Genomic DNA, 17,947 nt, shown 5'->3' with positions numbered 1-17,947 from the left:
GACTCAAAACAACAAAAAAGCATTGAGCTAAAGCTAGCTAGCTATCATACCAAACAAATGTGTGTAAGTTACTGTACATGGATCGTTCAAGACGATCCAGCTAACACGGCGTGACAACGTTTTGACCCTCACCTCTCTCTGCCACCAGTAGCAGCAATATTACTTTAGTAGCAAGTGACTCGAACCTTAGCAGCAGCCTTATATAATAAAATAAAGACCAGTATACGGTTGGTTCAATCAATATCCGAACTTAAACAGTAAGACGGATAATCATTTCACCGCATGAATTCATTTTTCTTAGTCGTCCACAATATTTAATTAATGAACATAGACGGTGTGGGCGTAGAGGATACGTGTGCTAGCTGTTTTCCAAGTACAAGCTGTCTATATGACGTTACCTGACCATCGCTCCAGCTAGCTACCTTTCGCCAGGTGAGTTATAAATAAGGGCCACCAGCAAGTAACGTTAGATAACATTAGCTAGCTGCCTTCAATACTTGGTGACTTTACTGAGAGAAAAGACATAACTCATATTAAAAGCCACCAAGCATCGACCTAAAGGCTAAGCTAGCTATCATACCAAACAAGTGTGTGCGTGCCTGTACGCTGTACAACAACTATCCAGCCCCAGCTAACACGGCTTGACATACCACGTTTTGACCATCACCCTCTCTCTGCCATCAGGTGAGTATGAATTATCAACAATTGTCTATATGTGGTCATTCTCTTCCCTCCACCTATAATAATGGCAGAGATTAAAGGAATTAAGATAGATCGTTCAACCATTCTCAATGGTAATTAGTGAGTATATCTGTAGATAATTAGGTGGACATACTGAGTATGCCTGTGTATGGCCACCACTACACCTGCACAGCTGGGTGAGATCGAAGCTGGCAGTGTTAAGTGACACTACACAGATAGGCAGGCACAACATTTCTGCCATTCCCTGCCTTGTATGGTATGGCTTTGTATACTGAACAAAAATAAGCACAACATTTTCAACGGTTTTACTGAGTTTTATTTAAGGAAATCAGTCAATTGAAATAAATTCATTAGGCCTTAATCTATGGATTTCACATGACTGGGCAAGATCGCAGCCATGGGTAGGCCTGGGAGGGCATAGGCCCAGGCAATCAGAATGAGTTTTTCCCCACAAAGGGGCTTTATTACAGACAGAAATACTCCTCAGTTTCATCAGCTGTCTGGGTGGCTGGTCTCAGACAATACCGCAGATGAAGAAGCCATATGTGAAAGTCCTGGGCTGGTGTGGTTACACGTGGTCTGCAGTTGTAAGGCCGGTTGGACATACTGCCAAATTCTCAAAAAAATCTAATTTAATTGAACGACTCACTTAACTACACCCACATACATCATCTGCACCACCCATGTCAAAAATATTCACCTCTGCTCAGGCCAGCAGGGCGCCTGGAGAAGCTAGTGAGTCTGCAGCATTGCTCTCAATGGACACTGTCCTACACATAACCAACCCTGTAACACCTACGAGGCCAGGTGTGTGAGTGAGTTTGTGTATGCGCATCCCCCACTAACATCCCGAATATCCATGTGCTTCCAGGTCAAGATGTCAGGCTCTCAACTGACTCCACAGTGCTACTCCTACATCACCTATGTGCAGGTATAGCCTCATGTTGACGTAATCTAAGCAGCCATTGTCTGCCAACAGGTGACATTGTTTGTTCCTAAACCCTCGACCTATGACACTATGGGTTTGCACTGTTTTTTCAGCAAGGGATAAACTTTCACCTGGTGCAAATGCTTAGTAGAGCTGGCCATAGTGCCTCTAGCTAATACAACATTTTTTGTTGACACTGTCCTCTAGTTAAGAGATCCTTTCATGTTGTTGTGACCTTTGACATGTGTTTTCCTGCAGTGTTGAGCTGGCTGGAGGAGGAGGTGCAGATGATAAGAAGATAAAGGAGGGGGGAGGCCAATACTACAGCATCTGTACGGAGTTTCTGTTACACACATTTTATTTACAGTTACAAAGAAATGCCCACCCACTTCAACTGATATTTTGAGCCTTGGTCTAATTAAAACCATGTGTACTGTTCTCCCATTCTCAAGGCAAAACTCCTGTGCGAGACCAAGGCCATTCCCAACCTGATCTACAGTATAGAGCAGTATGAGAAATACCTAATCACCCTCTCCAAGAAATCAAAGTTATGTATGGGGGTGCTTTAGGATGGGAGATTGTCTCAAATTGAATGGAAGTGTCTACTTGTAAGCAAACATAAAGCAGGATCTGAAAATGAGGACACACAATAGAAGATAGAGCCTTGTGGGACATTTCAGTAACAGAACATCTCCCAAACTAAACATGCACTGCATTATTGTAACTACAAGATAAAACGGGTGTCTGTGTTGCGTAGGTGAATCTTATTCCGTACATGAAGCTGAGAGATTTCCGCATCAACACAGCCACTAGAGGCAGCGCTGCAGGAGCAGGACAAGTCAGCAGGTGAGCATCAACCATAACACTGACACACACATGACAGTTATCCAAAACATTGGTTTAGTCTCCTATTCACTCAGCTCCATCATGACCTGTCACACCAAATTTACTTATGCTTTATTAGTCCTGCCCATACTCCCGCATTCCTCACATCGTCCTGTTCAGTAGCACACATCACATTTATAAGTTATAACACCATGGATACATTTTTCTTTTGGTTCTCCTATTTTTCCCAGACCCAATGGTCTCAGCTAAAGTATCAGTGTCTGACACCACATATCCAATTGTGTGTTGAGGAGGATAAGTGCTGCTTTGGATCTTTTCCTTCTTTAGACCACAGCCTCTCAGGAGCCAGAGCAGAGCCAGGAGCCCAAGAGGAAGCAGTGATGGAAAACAATATATTTTTCCCCCTCTAAACTGCTCAATAGACTCCTCTCTCAACCAGTCTGGAGCTGCCCCCATTCATTCGGATGATCCACTGAGATGGGTTGTGTTCATTTGGGCTAACTGTAGCAAAATAATTGCAGCCCAAAAAAATTTGCCCTTTAAAAAAAAATGTTGGACAACTCTAGATAGTACAACTCCGCTGCTGACTGTTTTCTTCTGTTTGGTGCCTTATGAACATGACCCTGCAGTTCCCATTGACGTCATTGGTTTGACTCAGTGCCTGGGTTTGGGCAGCCCTGGAGGACCTTTATCCCATGATGTCTCTGTCTGCACGAGCTACACAATAGAGGACTGGTCTGTTCACCCTGTTATCTCCCTTTCCCCAGAGAGCCTTTGGTGATGTCTATGATTTGGTATATGTCCAGAGCCTCACCTGTGGAGATTCAATGTGTGGTTATTCTAGGTACATGCTGTACAGAGAAAGATACAAGAGGTTGAAGATATTTTGTATTATCTGATCATTTGTTTAAAGCTTTCACTTAGCAGACTGAAACCATGCAAAAATGTCTGATTATTAATTTACTGTGAAAATGTAACTGTATTTTTTTTTTTTTATCTAAATTATAATGTTTCTCAAATTATTTTATAAAAAGGTCAATAAATAAGGTTGCAACACATGCACACTACAATCCGAAGACATTCTGGGGCTGTATGTATCAAGCACAGGTTTTAAGAGCAGCAGTTTAAAGAATGATGTACAGTGATGATATACTCACCCTGTGGGAGGCCATATTTGCGCTCCAGCCCTGTGGGGTTGGAGGGAGTCACACAGTCCATGGTCACCTCCTTCCTCAGACAGCGGTCAATGTCCACGGCACTGAAGAAGGCCACTGACTGGGGCAGGTCTTGCATGCCCAGTGCATGGGTAAACATACACCTGTAGAGCACAAGGGTAAAGTATGAAGGAACACAATGACTCAAGTCTGTTCAATAAGATGTTTATGTAAAACAAGTAACTCACAGGCTATGAATAACAATTACATAATACTTTCAATTTTCATGAATTTTTGTATATTATCCTGAAAGGGTCAGAAAGTATTTTGCAAGGGGTGATGTGGCAAGTCATCAGCAGGAGTGTATGAGTCAGGGCAGTACTACTGACCTTGTGAGCAGGTTGGTGATCTGCAGGGCCAGTGCTGCCCGGTAGCGGTCTTCGCTGCGGACCAGGTAGCGTACCTCGTCGTGGATGCTGACGCAGAAACGTCCGTCGATGTCGTGCTCCTCCATCAGCCAGCGCATGGCCACCAGCATCAGGTGGAGGTAGTCCACCGCCGAGCTCTGCACCACCCAGTTCACCCTGCTGGTGATGAACTGACACACACATTAAATGAAGAGATTTAACATGTGTGTTTGATTCTGTTCTTATGATTGAGAGTGAGTGTGTTCTTATCCGTGTGTGTGTGTGTTATGATTGTGTGTTTCTCCTGGTCTCTCCTGACCTCGTCCTTGACGGCCTGAGGCTCCAGGGCTCTGCTAATCCTGCAGCCCAGGACGGGGGTGGCTGGCTGGGCTGAGAGGGCGATGCTCTCCAGCTTGTTGAACATCTCTGACTCCGTACCACCAGCCCACAGACGCTGGCCCGCCACCTCCCACTTCCTCCTCCGAGAACTGCACGGCCAATCAGGAGAGAATGAGGTAGAAAGTAAGTGTGTCCCTAGCCAGATCTACAGCAGTATCTGGGGGTCAGGGGTAGTGAAGAACTTCAGTTCATACAAGGCTGACATTAGTGCCAGGTTCAAAAGTATCTCTAACCACTATTTGCAGAACTGAAGGAACCTGATAGGTGTAAACAATGGCTCCACATGGCCTTCCAATGGGCTTAGGAGCACAGGCACCCACACTGCTGCCTCACCTCTGGGAGGCCAGTCTTGTGATACGGCGGAGATCCTGCGGGGAGACGCTCCCGTCTTCGTCCCTCTCCACCTCCATATCCAGCTCCTTCAGCAGCCACTCACCCTCCTCAGACAGACGGTACCTAGCATCAAACACAGCTCAGTGTGGCTCATCCTTTCTGTAATTTAATCCTCCAAACATCCAAGGAGTCCCTTGTTGTGCTTAGAATTACTATCTACTGCTCTGTGCAAATAATATAGATGCATTTAAAGTGCTTAGATCCAAGCTTAAACCTCCAAAAGAGCAAGGATAGGCGAGTTCATGATTTTCACAGTACAGCTCCAAACTCCCATCATGTTAGCCATACTGTACTCCTCGGTGAGGTGCTACACATTGGTAGTAGATGAGGGGAGTCCTCCCTCTTCACAATCTGAAGCGCTTTGATCACTAGATCTGCATCTGAAATGGCATATTCTGTTGTCTATATAGCGAATAGGGTGTCATCACTACTTAAGTCCAATACATCACTATCCTTCCTGTACCTGCGTAGGCCCTTGGTGAGGGCATACATCTGCCGGGCCTTGCTGGCGGCCTCCGGCTGGCTGAGGCGGTGGTTGAACTGCATGAGCAGGCGCTCGGCGAAAGGCTGCCCAGCGCCGTAGATGCGTCCGTAGTTGAAGACCTTGGCATGTTCGCGGCTGATGCCCACCGTGTCAGCCGTGCGGCTGTGCAAGTCAGTGCCCTGGCTCTTCTTGCCCTGCAGGGTCATCCAGCCGAACGCTGTGCAGCCTGGACACAGTAACAGATAACAGGCCACATTAATGACTGAATGGATTCCTCAAGTTCATAGATATGGGGCCCTGTTTAAAAACATGCTATAGGTTGTAAAAAAAAATATGAATTCCGTGACAAAATGCATACAGACACTGAAATATTCTGACTGGGAATGAGCTCATTAGATCTCCGTCTTTAATGGACATTGTCGGAAACTCACATTTCTGACCATTCACATAGCAAAATCAATAAGCATCAAATCGGAGTATCAGAGCTAGGGGTCTCACCATGCATGCCACCGAAGTGGGCCTCTCCCAGAACGGCAGCGATCCAGAGCTCCTGGGAGTCCACGTCCGCCCCCACCAGGTGGTACCCGGGGGGCACCTGTACCATGGCCTTCAGCTCACTGCCCACTCGATCCCGCTGCACAGACCACACACAACCTCTATATCAGTGGCTCCCTTAAAAAAGCTGTGTTGCCCAATACACTCCCGCCATAGTTCTCTTTCTATTCTCTTACCCGAGCGTTGCTGGCAGTCAGCCACGTTGGCTCCACAGCCCTGCGGGTGACGGTTCCCGCGGTGATGACCTGTGGCAAGATGGCACCGTACTGCCCCTCCTCATCATACTCTTCATGCCTGCTGACACTGCGAGGGAGCTCCCCTTTCCTCAGCCACACCACCTTCTGAGAGCTGCCAGGACACATCAGACATGATAACAAAACTGTACTTTAACCCTCTAGGAATTGTAATTTCTTATTTCTCACTGTGTCTGGCCATGATGATTAGCAATGTAACTACAGTACGTCTTCAACGATTATTTTCCAGAAATTAATTTAATTCCTATTCATTAAGTCATTCTTACATGTAACTGTCTACATGAAGTGGAGCCTGGGTGCCTACCTGATGCGTTTCTGGGCATTCCTCCAGAAAGAGATCATCTTGTTTATCTCCAGAGCCCGGGTGGCGTTGGTGGCCCCCCGCCCCGCCCTCAGGGTGCCGTCTTCCATCTTGGACAGGAAGTCCTTGGAGAAGGGGCTGCCCACGTTGTTGTCATTTCCATCCTGTAGTCAAAACAGTCTCTTAAGCATTTATGGGTGTGTTCAGGTGCACAGATACTGCACAGATTCTAGGATCATTCTATTAAATACTTGATACAGACAATATACCCATGCAAGACTAAGTGAACAATTTGAGTTAGGATTCGCCCCTATGAGAGGATTGGCATTTTGTTTCGGCACAACACAAATTAGGTCAGCATCACATAGATCAGTTGATGTACCTTGTGTGGGAGTTTGAAAAACCAGCAGCCCGGAAAGTTGACGTTGTTGTAAGGTCCGTTTCCATGGTGATAGGGACAGTGACTCTCACCTGGTTGAGAATTAATATCCTGCATTTCCTGGTTACATAACATAGAACATGTCACCCAACGCATTCAAATCGTAAAGATCATTAAGGTAATAGGTGAAATGTGTAGGAGGGGACCATAGAGATGTATAGAGGGCGCACTTGCCACAAGAATCAATCAATGTCAAAGAGAGGTGTGCCCTCGTTCCATCTCTATGGATAGGACAGTTCACCTTATTGCTCTTCCTAGTCACCCTGCCACCGTTCTCCTCCTCTGACACACTTTCCAAGCGACCCAACTCTTCCACCTACAGGTTAACACAGGAAAGACACCCACCTGTTATACTTTCTGACAGGAGAGCATATTTGCTATTTGCACAGAATTCCTAGTTGATATGGGAAGATCATTCTCTGTGAGTAATTATTTATTACACAGTTATCATGTCATTTATATATTCCAGCTATTAAAACTATAATCAGCAGTTGAACCCCCCTCCCCGCCTATGTTTTGGTAAAAAGCTGAAGGATGGGCCTGAAGAAATGTAACCACTCTCAAATTCATACACAGAGCTATGGGTTCAAGGACTTTACAGTTTTATCATGTTTTGAGGCTATACAGTGTTTGTTTACATGTAAAGCAAGTGTATATTTTGGGTTCTGATGGGGTATGACAGTTGAACTAAGCTCATGGCGCATTTCATTTTTTAAATTTAACCTTTATTTAACTAGGCAAGTCAGTTAAGAACAAATTCTTATTTTACAATGACGGCCTAACCCGGACGGCACTGGGCCAATTGTGCACCGCCCCTATGGGACTCCCGATCACGGCCGGTTGTGATACAGCCCGGGATCGAACCAGGGTCTGTAGTGATGCCTCTAGCACTGAGATGCAGTGCCTTAGACCGCTGCGCCACTCGTTATATTCTTTATGAATCAATGGGTAAATATAATTAAGTACAAAATGGATGTAGCAACTGAGGATTTTAGCTTTAACGCTAATTCAGGTGTCATGAAGACAGACCCATCTTGTGTGTGTGTCAAGGTCTTACCGTCTGCCAGAGTGTGCTGTCGGTTAGCATGAGGTCATCAGAGAGGCCGTTGTCCAGACACCTAGGCTGCTCTTTACCTTTCTGCTCACAGTACTCTCTGTACACACTTTCTATGGCCCTGTGAGTCACAACAACACAGAGGTATTTATACACACTACTTCTGGTGGATGCACTTAGAGTACACCCAGTGATGTGGTAAAATAATTAAATGGGTTGACTGATTCATTAATTCACTTGACTCATCCCTGTGCCTCCTTTGTCTGTGGTCTCTGTTTCCCCTGACTGAGCTGTGTGTTGTGCTGTGCTGTGACCTACCTGTGGGGACACACAGGCCCCATGGCGTCCTCCTCCTCCCCCTGGGGCTCCATCAGGTTGTCCCTGCGGCCAGGCACCAGGTAGCCCCAGCCGTGCTGCTCCGTGTAGTGCAGGGGGAAGCCGTCCCACGTCAGCCCCATCAGCTTGGGAGTCACCCGCATAGCCAGACTGATCAGGCTGGACCCCGGCGACCAGCTCTCCTCCTCCGACATCTTCGCACACAACTTACGATACCACCTGGTAAGGTAGGGAGGAATAGACTATGGCTGTTTCTCAATGGGATTTCCTCGATTTCTCGCCTCCCTTTTCACTGTTTAGGAGAAGGTCCTTCCCCTCCTACCTTCTTCTCCAGTGCATTTTGAGGCAAGGAGAGAGGATGCGAGGAATCAAGGAAAGATTGAGAAAGAGCTCAAATGAGAATTGACATTAGACATTAGTGAGTGTTGCCTGATGTATTTCACAGCCACAGTTATCTGTACCAGGGTGTTAGTGTGTTATATTAGTTAACAGTTAGCTACATGGAGCTCCACAGGGGGGGCCCAGTACAGCCCAGCTCACCCAGGATGTCCAGGCAGGTGCTGTCTCCTCTTGGGCAGCCTGCTGACCATCTTCTTCAGCCTCTCCAGAGCCTCCCTACTTGGGCATGGTCCTGCTATCTCCTCCTCAGTGGGGGGACCTGGGTCTGACAGCACAACAACACTGCTAAGTCACCTGCTAGTTTTAATCCAAGTCAACACAGCAGCAGAGTCAATCATTTTACAGCTCCACAAGACACTGGACTACACCTTTACCCCAATAGGATCCAATATAAGCACACAAAACGACTTAGCAAGACAGAATAGTCCTGCAGTACTGGTATCGGTCCTGGAACCATAGACCAGTCTTAACTAGTTTTATGAAAGGCCCTTGGTCTATCTCTGTTCCAGGCACATATGTACAAAGAGTCAGAGTAGGAGTGCTGATATTGTGTCAGTTTTGCATATATATCATAAGATTGTATGGACAGGGGACCTGATCCTAGATCAGCACTCCTTTTTAAATATGGGCCCTGGTATATAGTGTGAGCTCCTACCCTGATCCCAGTCTCTCAATGGTGTGCTGGGTGCTGGCTCAGCCTCCGCCTTTGAGCGTTTTCTCTTGCTGACGGTCACCTTCTTCTGCTTGAACTCCTGGACGTCCCATTCCACATCCCAAAGCCAGGCGTCCTCTTTATACCTTACAAAGAAACAGTCCGTTATCTTAAGGCCGCAGCCACAATCAGACGGATGAACACATAAAAATCGCATGATGTACATCATTGTTAGCTTTTCTTCATCAAATGTATGATCTCTTTTTTCCCCCCAAACAAGTTTGGACAAGTTGCATACGTAAAAAGACGGATCGTTTGAAAAGGCATTAGCTCCATCCGAAATTCTCAGACACAAAATCCCAATATGACCATGGTCTTAAACACACGCATATCCAGTACGTATGCACACACCATAGAGTATTTACAATGTCATTATGTAAGCCTCATTGCTTCATAACTGCATATACTGCATGCATTATGGTCCCTCACCTGTCGTCCTGTAGCAGTTGACAAGCGTCATCCGCAAGACTCATCAGACTCTTCTTCATCTCTCTCTGCAGCTCCTCAAACGTGTCTTTAGAGTCTTCCAGGTACCTCCCCCAGTTCTGATTGACAGGTAGGTAGCACCCGCCCATCTCCAGCATCCCTGCAAATGTTACTGGATGAGGGCACCTGTGTACAGACAAAGGAGGGACAGTGATTGGTTGAGAGACTACTGTCCAATGATTGGCAGGTGGCTTGGGAGATGGGTTAGCTTGGTCCTAGATCTGTGTTATCTTGCCAACTCCAATAAACAGATCTGGGATCAAGCTAGAGATGCCCCTAAAAGTAAAACATATTGTGGCTTTGCCTCTTGGGCATTATTGTATTATTATTATTATTAAGTTTAAATTAATTAAGCAAATATGGTTGTCTGACCTCTCCATGAAGAGGGGCAGCTGCTCACAGAACACCTGGTGAGTGGCCTGGACGTCCAGAGCACAGTACTGCATCAGCTCCTGCAGGGGGCAGCAAAGAAATGACTCCGTTATGACTCAAGTACAGTGGGTGAATAATGATTTGGTTTGGGCATATACAGTACCAGTCAAAGGTTTGGACACATACTCATTAAAAAATATATATTTTATACATTGTAGAATAATAGTGAAGACATCAAAACTATGACATAACACATGGAATCATGTAGTAACCAAAAAAAGTGTTAAATCAAAATATATTTTAGATTCTTCAAAGTAGCCACCCTTTGCCTTGATGACAGCTTTGCACACTCTTGGCATTCTCTCAAACAGTTTCATGATGTAGTCACCTGGAATACATTTCAATTAACAGGTGTGACTTGTTAAAAGTTCATTTGTGGAATTCCTTTCCTTCTTAATGCGTTTGAGCCAATCAGTTGTGTTGTGACAATTGATATATCAATTATTTTACTTTTAAATGAATGAGCCATTTATTCTTGAAGAATATAACTCATGAATGCCTCGTGAGGTTAGTTCAACTGTCCAACCCAAAATCTAATCTTGTTTTACACCGTTTGTAAACAATGTAATTGTAAACAAACACTGTATAGCTTCACAAAATAGTTTAAACTATAATTTTGATCTCATGGATGGTCAGTCCTTGCATCCATAGCGGCATCTATTAATTTGAAAGGTGTTATATTTCTCCAGCTCCATCCCATAGCTCATTTCCATAAAAAGGTGGCGGGGAGGCTTCATGTTGTTGTTTAAACTGCAGATTTCCCCTTTTAAGAAAAGCAAATCAATGAGGTTTGTAAACAACCAATCATTATTGTACACGAGAGGTTGGACCTCCATTGACCTCTGACCTGGAAGTTGTTCCTGACGTCAGCCATGCTGCCCTTCACAAAGATCTCTCTGGCCTCCTTCTGCAGTGGCTCCCCTCCCACATACAGAGCATGCACATCAGCCAGGTTGTTGATGCTGCTGATATTCACCCAGTCCCATGAGCCGATCTACACACACAACAACAAAACTAATTTATTAACCAATGAACTCCTTTTAAAACTTTGGATATCTGAAGGAAAAATCCAAAGCCAATCCAGGAAAGGAAGGGCTGAGGAATGAGATTGTTGACCTGCGGAAAGGCAACAACAACATTTCTACAGAACAATCACAAATCAACAGTTTTCTGTGTCGTTCCATAATCATTGACTAGAAGACAGAGAGCACTGACCATGGGCCCTTCCTTCCGCCCAGGTCGGCCCACTTTCTTCATATGCTCTTTGACCTCCAGGAGGCCACGCCTCTTGCCGTGCTTGTTGGCCATCCACAGCATGCGCTGGAACCCAGTCAGACCGGAGATGGACATATGGAGACTCATGGTGTCCAGGAAACGAGCCTTGGAACCCTGTGGGAAAAGGAACATACAGAGGCTGTGTCTCAATCCAAAGGCAGCTGCCTACCTGCTTCCAATGCAAGCATCCTTGTGAATTGGGAAACAGCCATAATAATAACAGAAACATGAGCCACTCCAAAGACCCTAATGCCTGAGTCACACTATTGGGACAACCCCGAGCTGTTCTGGGCTAGCCTGAGGATAATAAAATATCATAGCCAGCACAGCACGGTGCCATTCGGTCCTATAGTGTGAATCCGGCATAAATGACTGTCAATCACACTAAATCGTGATGAATTATGCCTCAAAACGTGTCCCCGTAACCCTGTGAAATCTGACCTTCAGCAGGTACTGCTCCTTGATGTAAGACCGGTCAAAGCTGACGTTGTGGCCCACAATCAGTCTCTCCCTCCACTGGCCCCCCGGAGTGCGGCTGGAGTTGGTCGGGGTCTCCATGGGGATGAGGTCAGCAGGGGTCAGCTGGCTGGACCAGGAGTATCTCTCCTCTATCATACGCTTGCTGCACCACGAGTACCTGGCAGGAAACAAAAAGACAGAATATTCAATGAAACTGCAATACTGACCTGGCCTAAAATAAATAGTCCTTGATAAATAACTGTAATCATTCCTGACCAGTTCCAACACAATATACACCATCAACCTGTCAGTAGAAAAGCCTTTCAATATTTGTATATTTACAGATAATATTACATGAAAAATAAATAGGTACAAATACTAAGAAGAGAAACTGTCTGGTACTGAAATAAAGTTGTCAGTTCCTCCAGCTAATTGTAACAACTCCTCCCCCCCACAGTAGAGGGTCTTGGTCCTCTCTATTAGTCTCACCAGGCAGTAGGGGATACAGCCACAGCCAGCGTGGGACAGTGTCCCTCCGCCATGCACACCTCCACGTCAAACACCAGGCCTGCCTCGTCTGGGAAGTCAACCCGTCTGGCCTCCCCACCCGGCCCGTAGCGCATCCAGCCCACCTCCCACACCCAGTCCCGGGGCATGGGGGGCAGCGGGGCCTGCTGGAGCTTACTGGCAGCCTCCAGGTAGGGAAGGCTCTGCTTTTGGGCCAGCAAGCGGAAGTGGTCGTTTATGTCCTCCCCGTACATGTGGGGCAGTTGGAGCTCCACACCAGGCAGCAGGGAGGCTTCTTTTCCCCACAGCTGGTGCCTCTGTAGGTGCCTGATGCTCCGCTCCACCTTCTCGACCTCGTACTCCTGCTCTACGCCGCGGAAGATCTGCTCATGGAGGTTTTGGGACAGCATCTGGATATTGAGGGGGTTCAGGCGGGTCTCTGGGGGGAGGGAGCCCTGGAGGGAGTGGGGCTGCTGGGTGGAGTAGGGTGTACAACATAGTCTCCTCCGTAGGACAGAGGAGAGAGGCCTCCGGAAGGGACGAAGATGCAGAAGATGTAGCATTTTCTAACTAGTCCTTACAGTCACTTGTTCCTCCCCTTGGACTTGGTCAGGAACAGGATGAAAAACTGAATGGAGAGAGAGCCAGGATGCAACTTTGTGACCATGCAACCATCCGATCAAAGCCATAAAATTATTAATACAAATAAAATGTAATAGCTATTTAGATCATCAACACGATCCCCTGGCACTCAATTCCTCACACCAAAACCATGATTGCTACGTAGGCCTACTTGAGAAACCTGCTGATATCTTCAAGCGACAATGCAGAGAATGGTCAGAAGGCTGTGTTGACAACAGAATAAAATAGTGATTATTTACCAACCTCGCTGTGAGTACTACCGCTTTGCAATTCACCGCTAGCGTCAATGTGACATAAACAATGTGTTTCCCGGTCGTCACTAGTTACCACAGTCACAAAGTCATACTTAAGGTTAAACCCCGCCCATTTCTACGATGTATCTTATTCAAATCTGATTTTAAACCTAACCTTAATCCAAACCACGTTGTTAACCTTATGCCTGACCATAACCTTAAATCAAGACAAAAAAAACATTTGCGATACAGACAACTTTGACTTTGTGGCTGTGGTAACTAGTGACAACCGGATTTCCCCGGCATGGAGGTTGAAACATTGTAGCAGACCAGCTATCTAGTGACATCCAGTGGTAGGGATGACCTCCCGTACGGAAGTGTAAGATAAAGTGAACCTTTTACAAAGTATCTGGCCAGTGTTTGATGAGAATATGCTTTTAGTTAAATCGGTCACTGGTTAAAATGTTTATTTAGTATAGTATCATATTTTCACTTGTTTGTTGTAGGCCTCGTGGCCTAATGGATAAGGCGTCTGACTTCGAATCAGAACATTGCAGGTTCGAGTCCTGCCGGGGTCGAAGTTTTTTATACTTTAACAGGAACGATGACGGATGAAGGGACAATGGCGTAAAGATTCCATCCTTGCTTGTTCAGTCAGTGACCACATTTATATGCACGCCAATATCCCGTTTTTATTCGGTATACTCAACTATTCTGTTTTTAAATTGTCGCATATGAACATCATATCCCGTTCACAATAACCCGAAAAAAACTCCCGATTATAAGCAGTGGTGTAAAGTACTTAAGGAAAAATACTTTTGAAGTACGACTTAAGTCGTTTTGGGGGGTATCTGTAGTTTACTTTGCTATTTATATTTTCCCTGACACCCAAAAGTACTCGTTACATTTTGAAAGGAAAAATGTTCAATTCACACACTTATCAAGAGAGCATTCCTGGTTATCTCTACTGCCTCTGATTTGGCGGACTCACTGAACAGAAATGCTTCATTTGTAAATTATATCTGAGTGTTGGAGTGTGCCCCGGGCTATCCGTCAATTTAAAAAAAATAAAAAAATGTTTAAGTGTTCCGTTTGGTTTGCTTATTATTATGAATTTTAAATGGTTTATAATTTTACTTTTGATAATTAAGTAAATTTTAGCAATTTGATTTAATTTTAATAGTTAAGTATATTTAAACCAAATAATTTTTGTCTGCTTGCATAATAGTGTCAAAGATAACACATTACACTCGTAGCATTCGCATTTTCTCAAGTGATGGTGAAAGAAATGAATCATATTTATCCACTCCTGATCCCGAGACAAAATTAACATTTGTTGTATAATTTCACTGTAAAAAAATGCATAATTCTGCAGAAGTTCATGTTATAGGCTATTAAGCTACATGAGAGATAATAGACTTACAGCCAGTGTCCATATTTCAATGACTAATCTATTTAACTCATATGAATTTAAATGAGTAATATTATGTTTATTAATGGATACAGGGATACTCATGAGCGGGATATCAAATGTGCATGTACACATCTTATCCAGAATAAGACCTTAAGCGGGATATGAGCCACTATCCGGAATACTGTGCACATGAAAACGTGGTCAATGTGATTATCACCGATACAATCATACATCAGATATCTGGTATTTTATGTGAATTAAGGATATGTTCCTCTCTTACTTTTTCCTGAATAGAAAAATGCATCTCAAATTCTGTGCAGTATGTCTTTTGGGTGTTTGGACTGCTAACCGAATTTTTAAACCCAGAGGCGCAACATCGCGAGACTTCAGGGAATGCTTGCGAAACAGACCAATGGCTGGGGTTTGGGGTTTGAGAAGTTAGTGAGAGTGGTTAAAAATAGGGTAAGTGGACGAGGGTGTGTCTTTCATGAGTTTGAACCGTAGCCCCAAAATCTCAGAACTAATTAACCAACGATGTATATAAACCCTGGATTGCTGATTCTGTGTATTGTCCAGTGAGATGCTTTGAAGCCACCGGTCGGCCATATTGGCATTCTCCAGACGAAGCCATCCTCCACGGGAATGAAGGGAATTCTACAGTATTCCAATTAAATGTTTAAAGGACAAAATTACATGTATTCAAAAAAAATTGTATGTTTAGCGCACATAATATAATGTACACGTATGCATTAAGGTGTATGTAATAGAATAAACGTGGCAAAAACAAATGTTGACTATAATACATTTCTATAGCGTCCAACATTTTTTTACAATGGTGGGGGAGTGCCAAGATTTAGGTTGGGCTGCTTCAAATCAGCGCTCCCTGTCAGCCATCTAGTATATATAAAAACCATTGTAATTAACACAACTGGGCTTTCTTTGCTCAAATTAGACATTTATTTTCTTTAGATAGGCCTACATCATATTTGCTCATAATCTTTGTGAAATGTCCAATAAAAAACTATGCGTAAAAATGTTGCCACTGTGGTGCAGAGGGAGTAGGATGGAAGGTATGGTCACCAGCAAGAACTTGACCCCTGCCCTATGTGCTTTGTTATAGGTTATATTAAGTGCTTGTTTTCAGTGAGTCTTTCAATTTAGGTCACTTAAGGTTTATTCTGTTCAAACCTGTTAAAAACTTGTCAACTGGTAGTTTATTCTGGGATAATAAATGAGAACAATTATTTATTGTATTCTGTATTCCTGTGACAATACAGTATTAGATAGATTGTTCTTATTTCAGTTTAAGCATACGTTTGGGGTTTGTGTAGGTCTAGTGTCATGTGTGTAATAGATTATGTGAAGAACAGGAGTTTGCTGTGTGTATGTTGGTATAGTAGCATTGAAATGAATATCATTATCATATGGAGATTTAAACTGTTTTGTAGGCTCATTGATGCTGTATCTTTTTAATTATATGTATTTATTATTCATGGGGGGTTATCGTCTCATAGAGGAGAACAATGTAAAACAATATTGCACATCAAGCATATGAGATTATATTTTTGAAGGAGTCTATTTTGAAGGAAGTTTCTTAGCCTTTATCGCCTAGAAACTTGTCCTGAAGTAATTATTGAACTCCATGTTCCTGGCACACACACAAACACAATGGTGCACTCTACAGATCGAGTAGTTTCTGTTGACTTTATTTTGTTATATTGACAACTCGGATCTGAAAATGAATTTTACCTTAAGAACAAAATGGGTACTACACATTTAAAATTCTGTAAAACCTATAACTATTCCATGGAGTCCCAAGTGTACATCAGTTGGCTATAAAGTTAACCATGAAAGATAGCTTCCAGCTTTATTGTGAGATAGACCGTAATCTCCCATTTGCAAGGAAATGCATATCCAATCTCAAATGGGAAAATAAAGTCTTGAGTTAAATTTCCACCAATTCAAGTAGCCTAATGCCTTAAAACGTCAGGGAATCGTGGCAGAATGACGACATGGATAACATTCAGCGCGATATACGCTGCACCGGCTAGATAGAACAGCACTGTCCGGTAAAACGAGGGGATACGGTCTGTGTATATTTGTTAAAAACAGCTGGTGCACGAAATCTAAGGAAGTCTCTAGATTTTGTTCGCTTGAAGTAGAGTATCTCATGATAAGCTGTAGACCACACTATTTGCCAAGAGAGTTTTCATCTATATTTTTCGAGGATGTTTATTTACCACGACAGATGGATGCTGGCACTAAGACCGCACTCAGTCAGCTGTATAAGGAAATAAGCAAACAGGAAAACGCCCACTTGAGGCGGCACTCCTAGTGGCCGGGGACTTTAATGCAGGAAAACTGAAATCAGTCTTACCTAATTTCTATCAGCATGTTAAATGTGCAGCCAGAGGAGAAAAAAACTTTAGACCACCTTTACACCACACACAGAGACGCGTACAAAGCTCTCCCTCACCCTCCATTTGGCAAAACTGACCATAATTCCATCCTCCTGATTCCTGCTTACAAGCAGAAACTAAAGCAAGAAGCACAAGTGACTCTGTCAATAAAGAAGTGGTCAGATGACGCAGATGCTAAGCTACAGGACTGTTGTGCTAGCACAGACTGGAATATGTTCTGGGATTCTTCCGATGGTACACCACATCAGTCACTGGCTTCATCAATAAGTGCATCGATGACGTCGTGCCCACAGAGACTGTATGTACATACCCCAACCAGAAACCATGGATTACAGGCAACATCCGCACTGAGCTAAAGGGTAGAGCTGCCGCCTTCAAGGAGCGGGACTCTAACCCGGATGCTTATAAGAAATCCCGCTATGCCCTCAGACGAACCAAACAGGCAAGCGCCAATACAGTACTAAGATTGAATCATACTACACCGGCTCCGATGCTCATCAGATGTGGCAGGGCCTGCAAACTATTACAGACTACAAAGGGAAGAACAGCCGCGAGCTGCCCAGTGACACAAGCCTACCAGAGGAGCTAAATCACTTCTATGCTCGCTTCGAGGCAAGCAACATTGAAGCATGTATGAGAGCATCAGCTGTTCTGGACGACTGTGTGATCACGCTCTCCGTAGCCGACGTGAGTAAGACCTTTAAATAGGTCAACAT

General features: G+C 44.3%; 1 protein-coding gene and 1 non-coding gene across 2 annotated transcripts; one reads left to right on the top strand and one right to left on the bottom strand.

Moving 5' to 3' along the window:
• Positions 1–1,952: 1,952 nt before the first annotated feature.
• On the bottom strand, positions 1,953–13,506 carry LOC139540139 (DNA polymerase subunit gamma-1-like). Its single transcript, XM_071343720.1, has 22 exons — positions 13,408–13,506; positions 12,505–13,150; positions 11,998–12,193; positions 11,497–11,670; positions 11,129–11,275; positions 10,222–10,301; positions 9,793–9,975; positions 9,307–9,449; positions 8,793–8,916; positions 8,235–8,471; positions 7,920–8,037; positions 7,104–7,178; positions 6,806–6,922; positions 6,427–6,587; positions 6,045–6,216; positions 5,812–5,947; positions 5,293–5,539; positions 4,770–4,892; positions 4,357–4,525; positions 4,020–4,228; positions 3,634–3,794; positions 1,953–3,290 (listed from the first exon to the last, which is right to left on the bottom strand). Exons 2-22 carry the CDS (start codon positions 13,083–13,085, stop codon positions 3,226–3,228), a joined length of 3,618 nt encoding a protein of 1,205 aa, XP_071199821.1. The 5' UTR covers positions 13,086–13,150; positions 13,408–13,506; the 3' UTR covers positions 1,953–3,225.
• A 396-nt stretch (positions 13,507–13,902) lies between these two features.
• trnar-ucg (transfer RNA arginine (anticodon UCG)) lies at positions 13,903–13,975 on the top strand. Its single transcript has one exon. It is a non-coding gene; the product is annotated as a tRNA-Arg (tRNA).
• The last annotated feature ends 3,972 nt before the right edge of the window (positions 13,976–17,947 follow it).

This window comes from Salvelinus alpinus, chromosome 15, assembly GCF_045679555.1.
Source record: "Salvelinus alpinus chromosome 15, SLU_Salpinus.1, whole genome shotgun sequence".
Lineage (NCBI taxonomy): Eukaryota > Metazoa > Chordata > Actinopteri > Salmoniformes > Salmonidae > Salvelinus > Salvelinus alpinus.
Note: the sequence above shows the minus strand (reverse complement) of the source record. Positions and strands in the feature narration are given on the sequence as shown.

Excerpts from the sequence above, each read along its gene's own strand:
- LOC139540139 (XM_071343720.1), bottom strand. The coding sequence starts at position 13,085 with ATGCTACATCTTCTGCATCTTCGTCCCTTCCGGAGGCCTCTCTCCTCT. Across the intron at positions 12,194-12,504 it reads GCTGTATCCCCTACTGCCTG|GTACTCGTGGTGCAGCAAGC; the intron begins GTGAGACTAATA and ends GTTTCCTGCCAG. Across the intron at positions 6,217-6,426 it reads AATGCCCAGAAACGCATCAG|CTCTCAGAAGGTGGTGTGGC; the intron begins GTAGGCACCCAG and ends GTGTCCTGGCAG.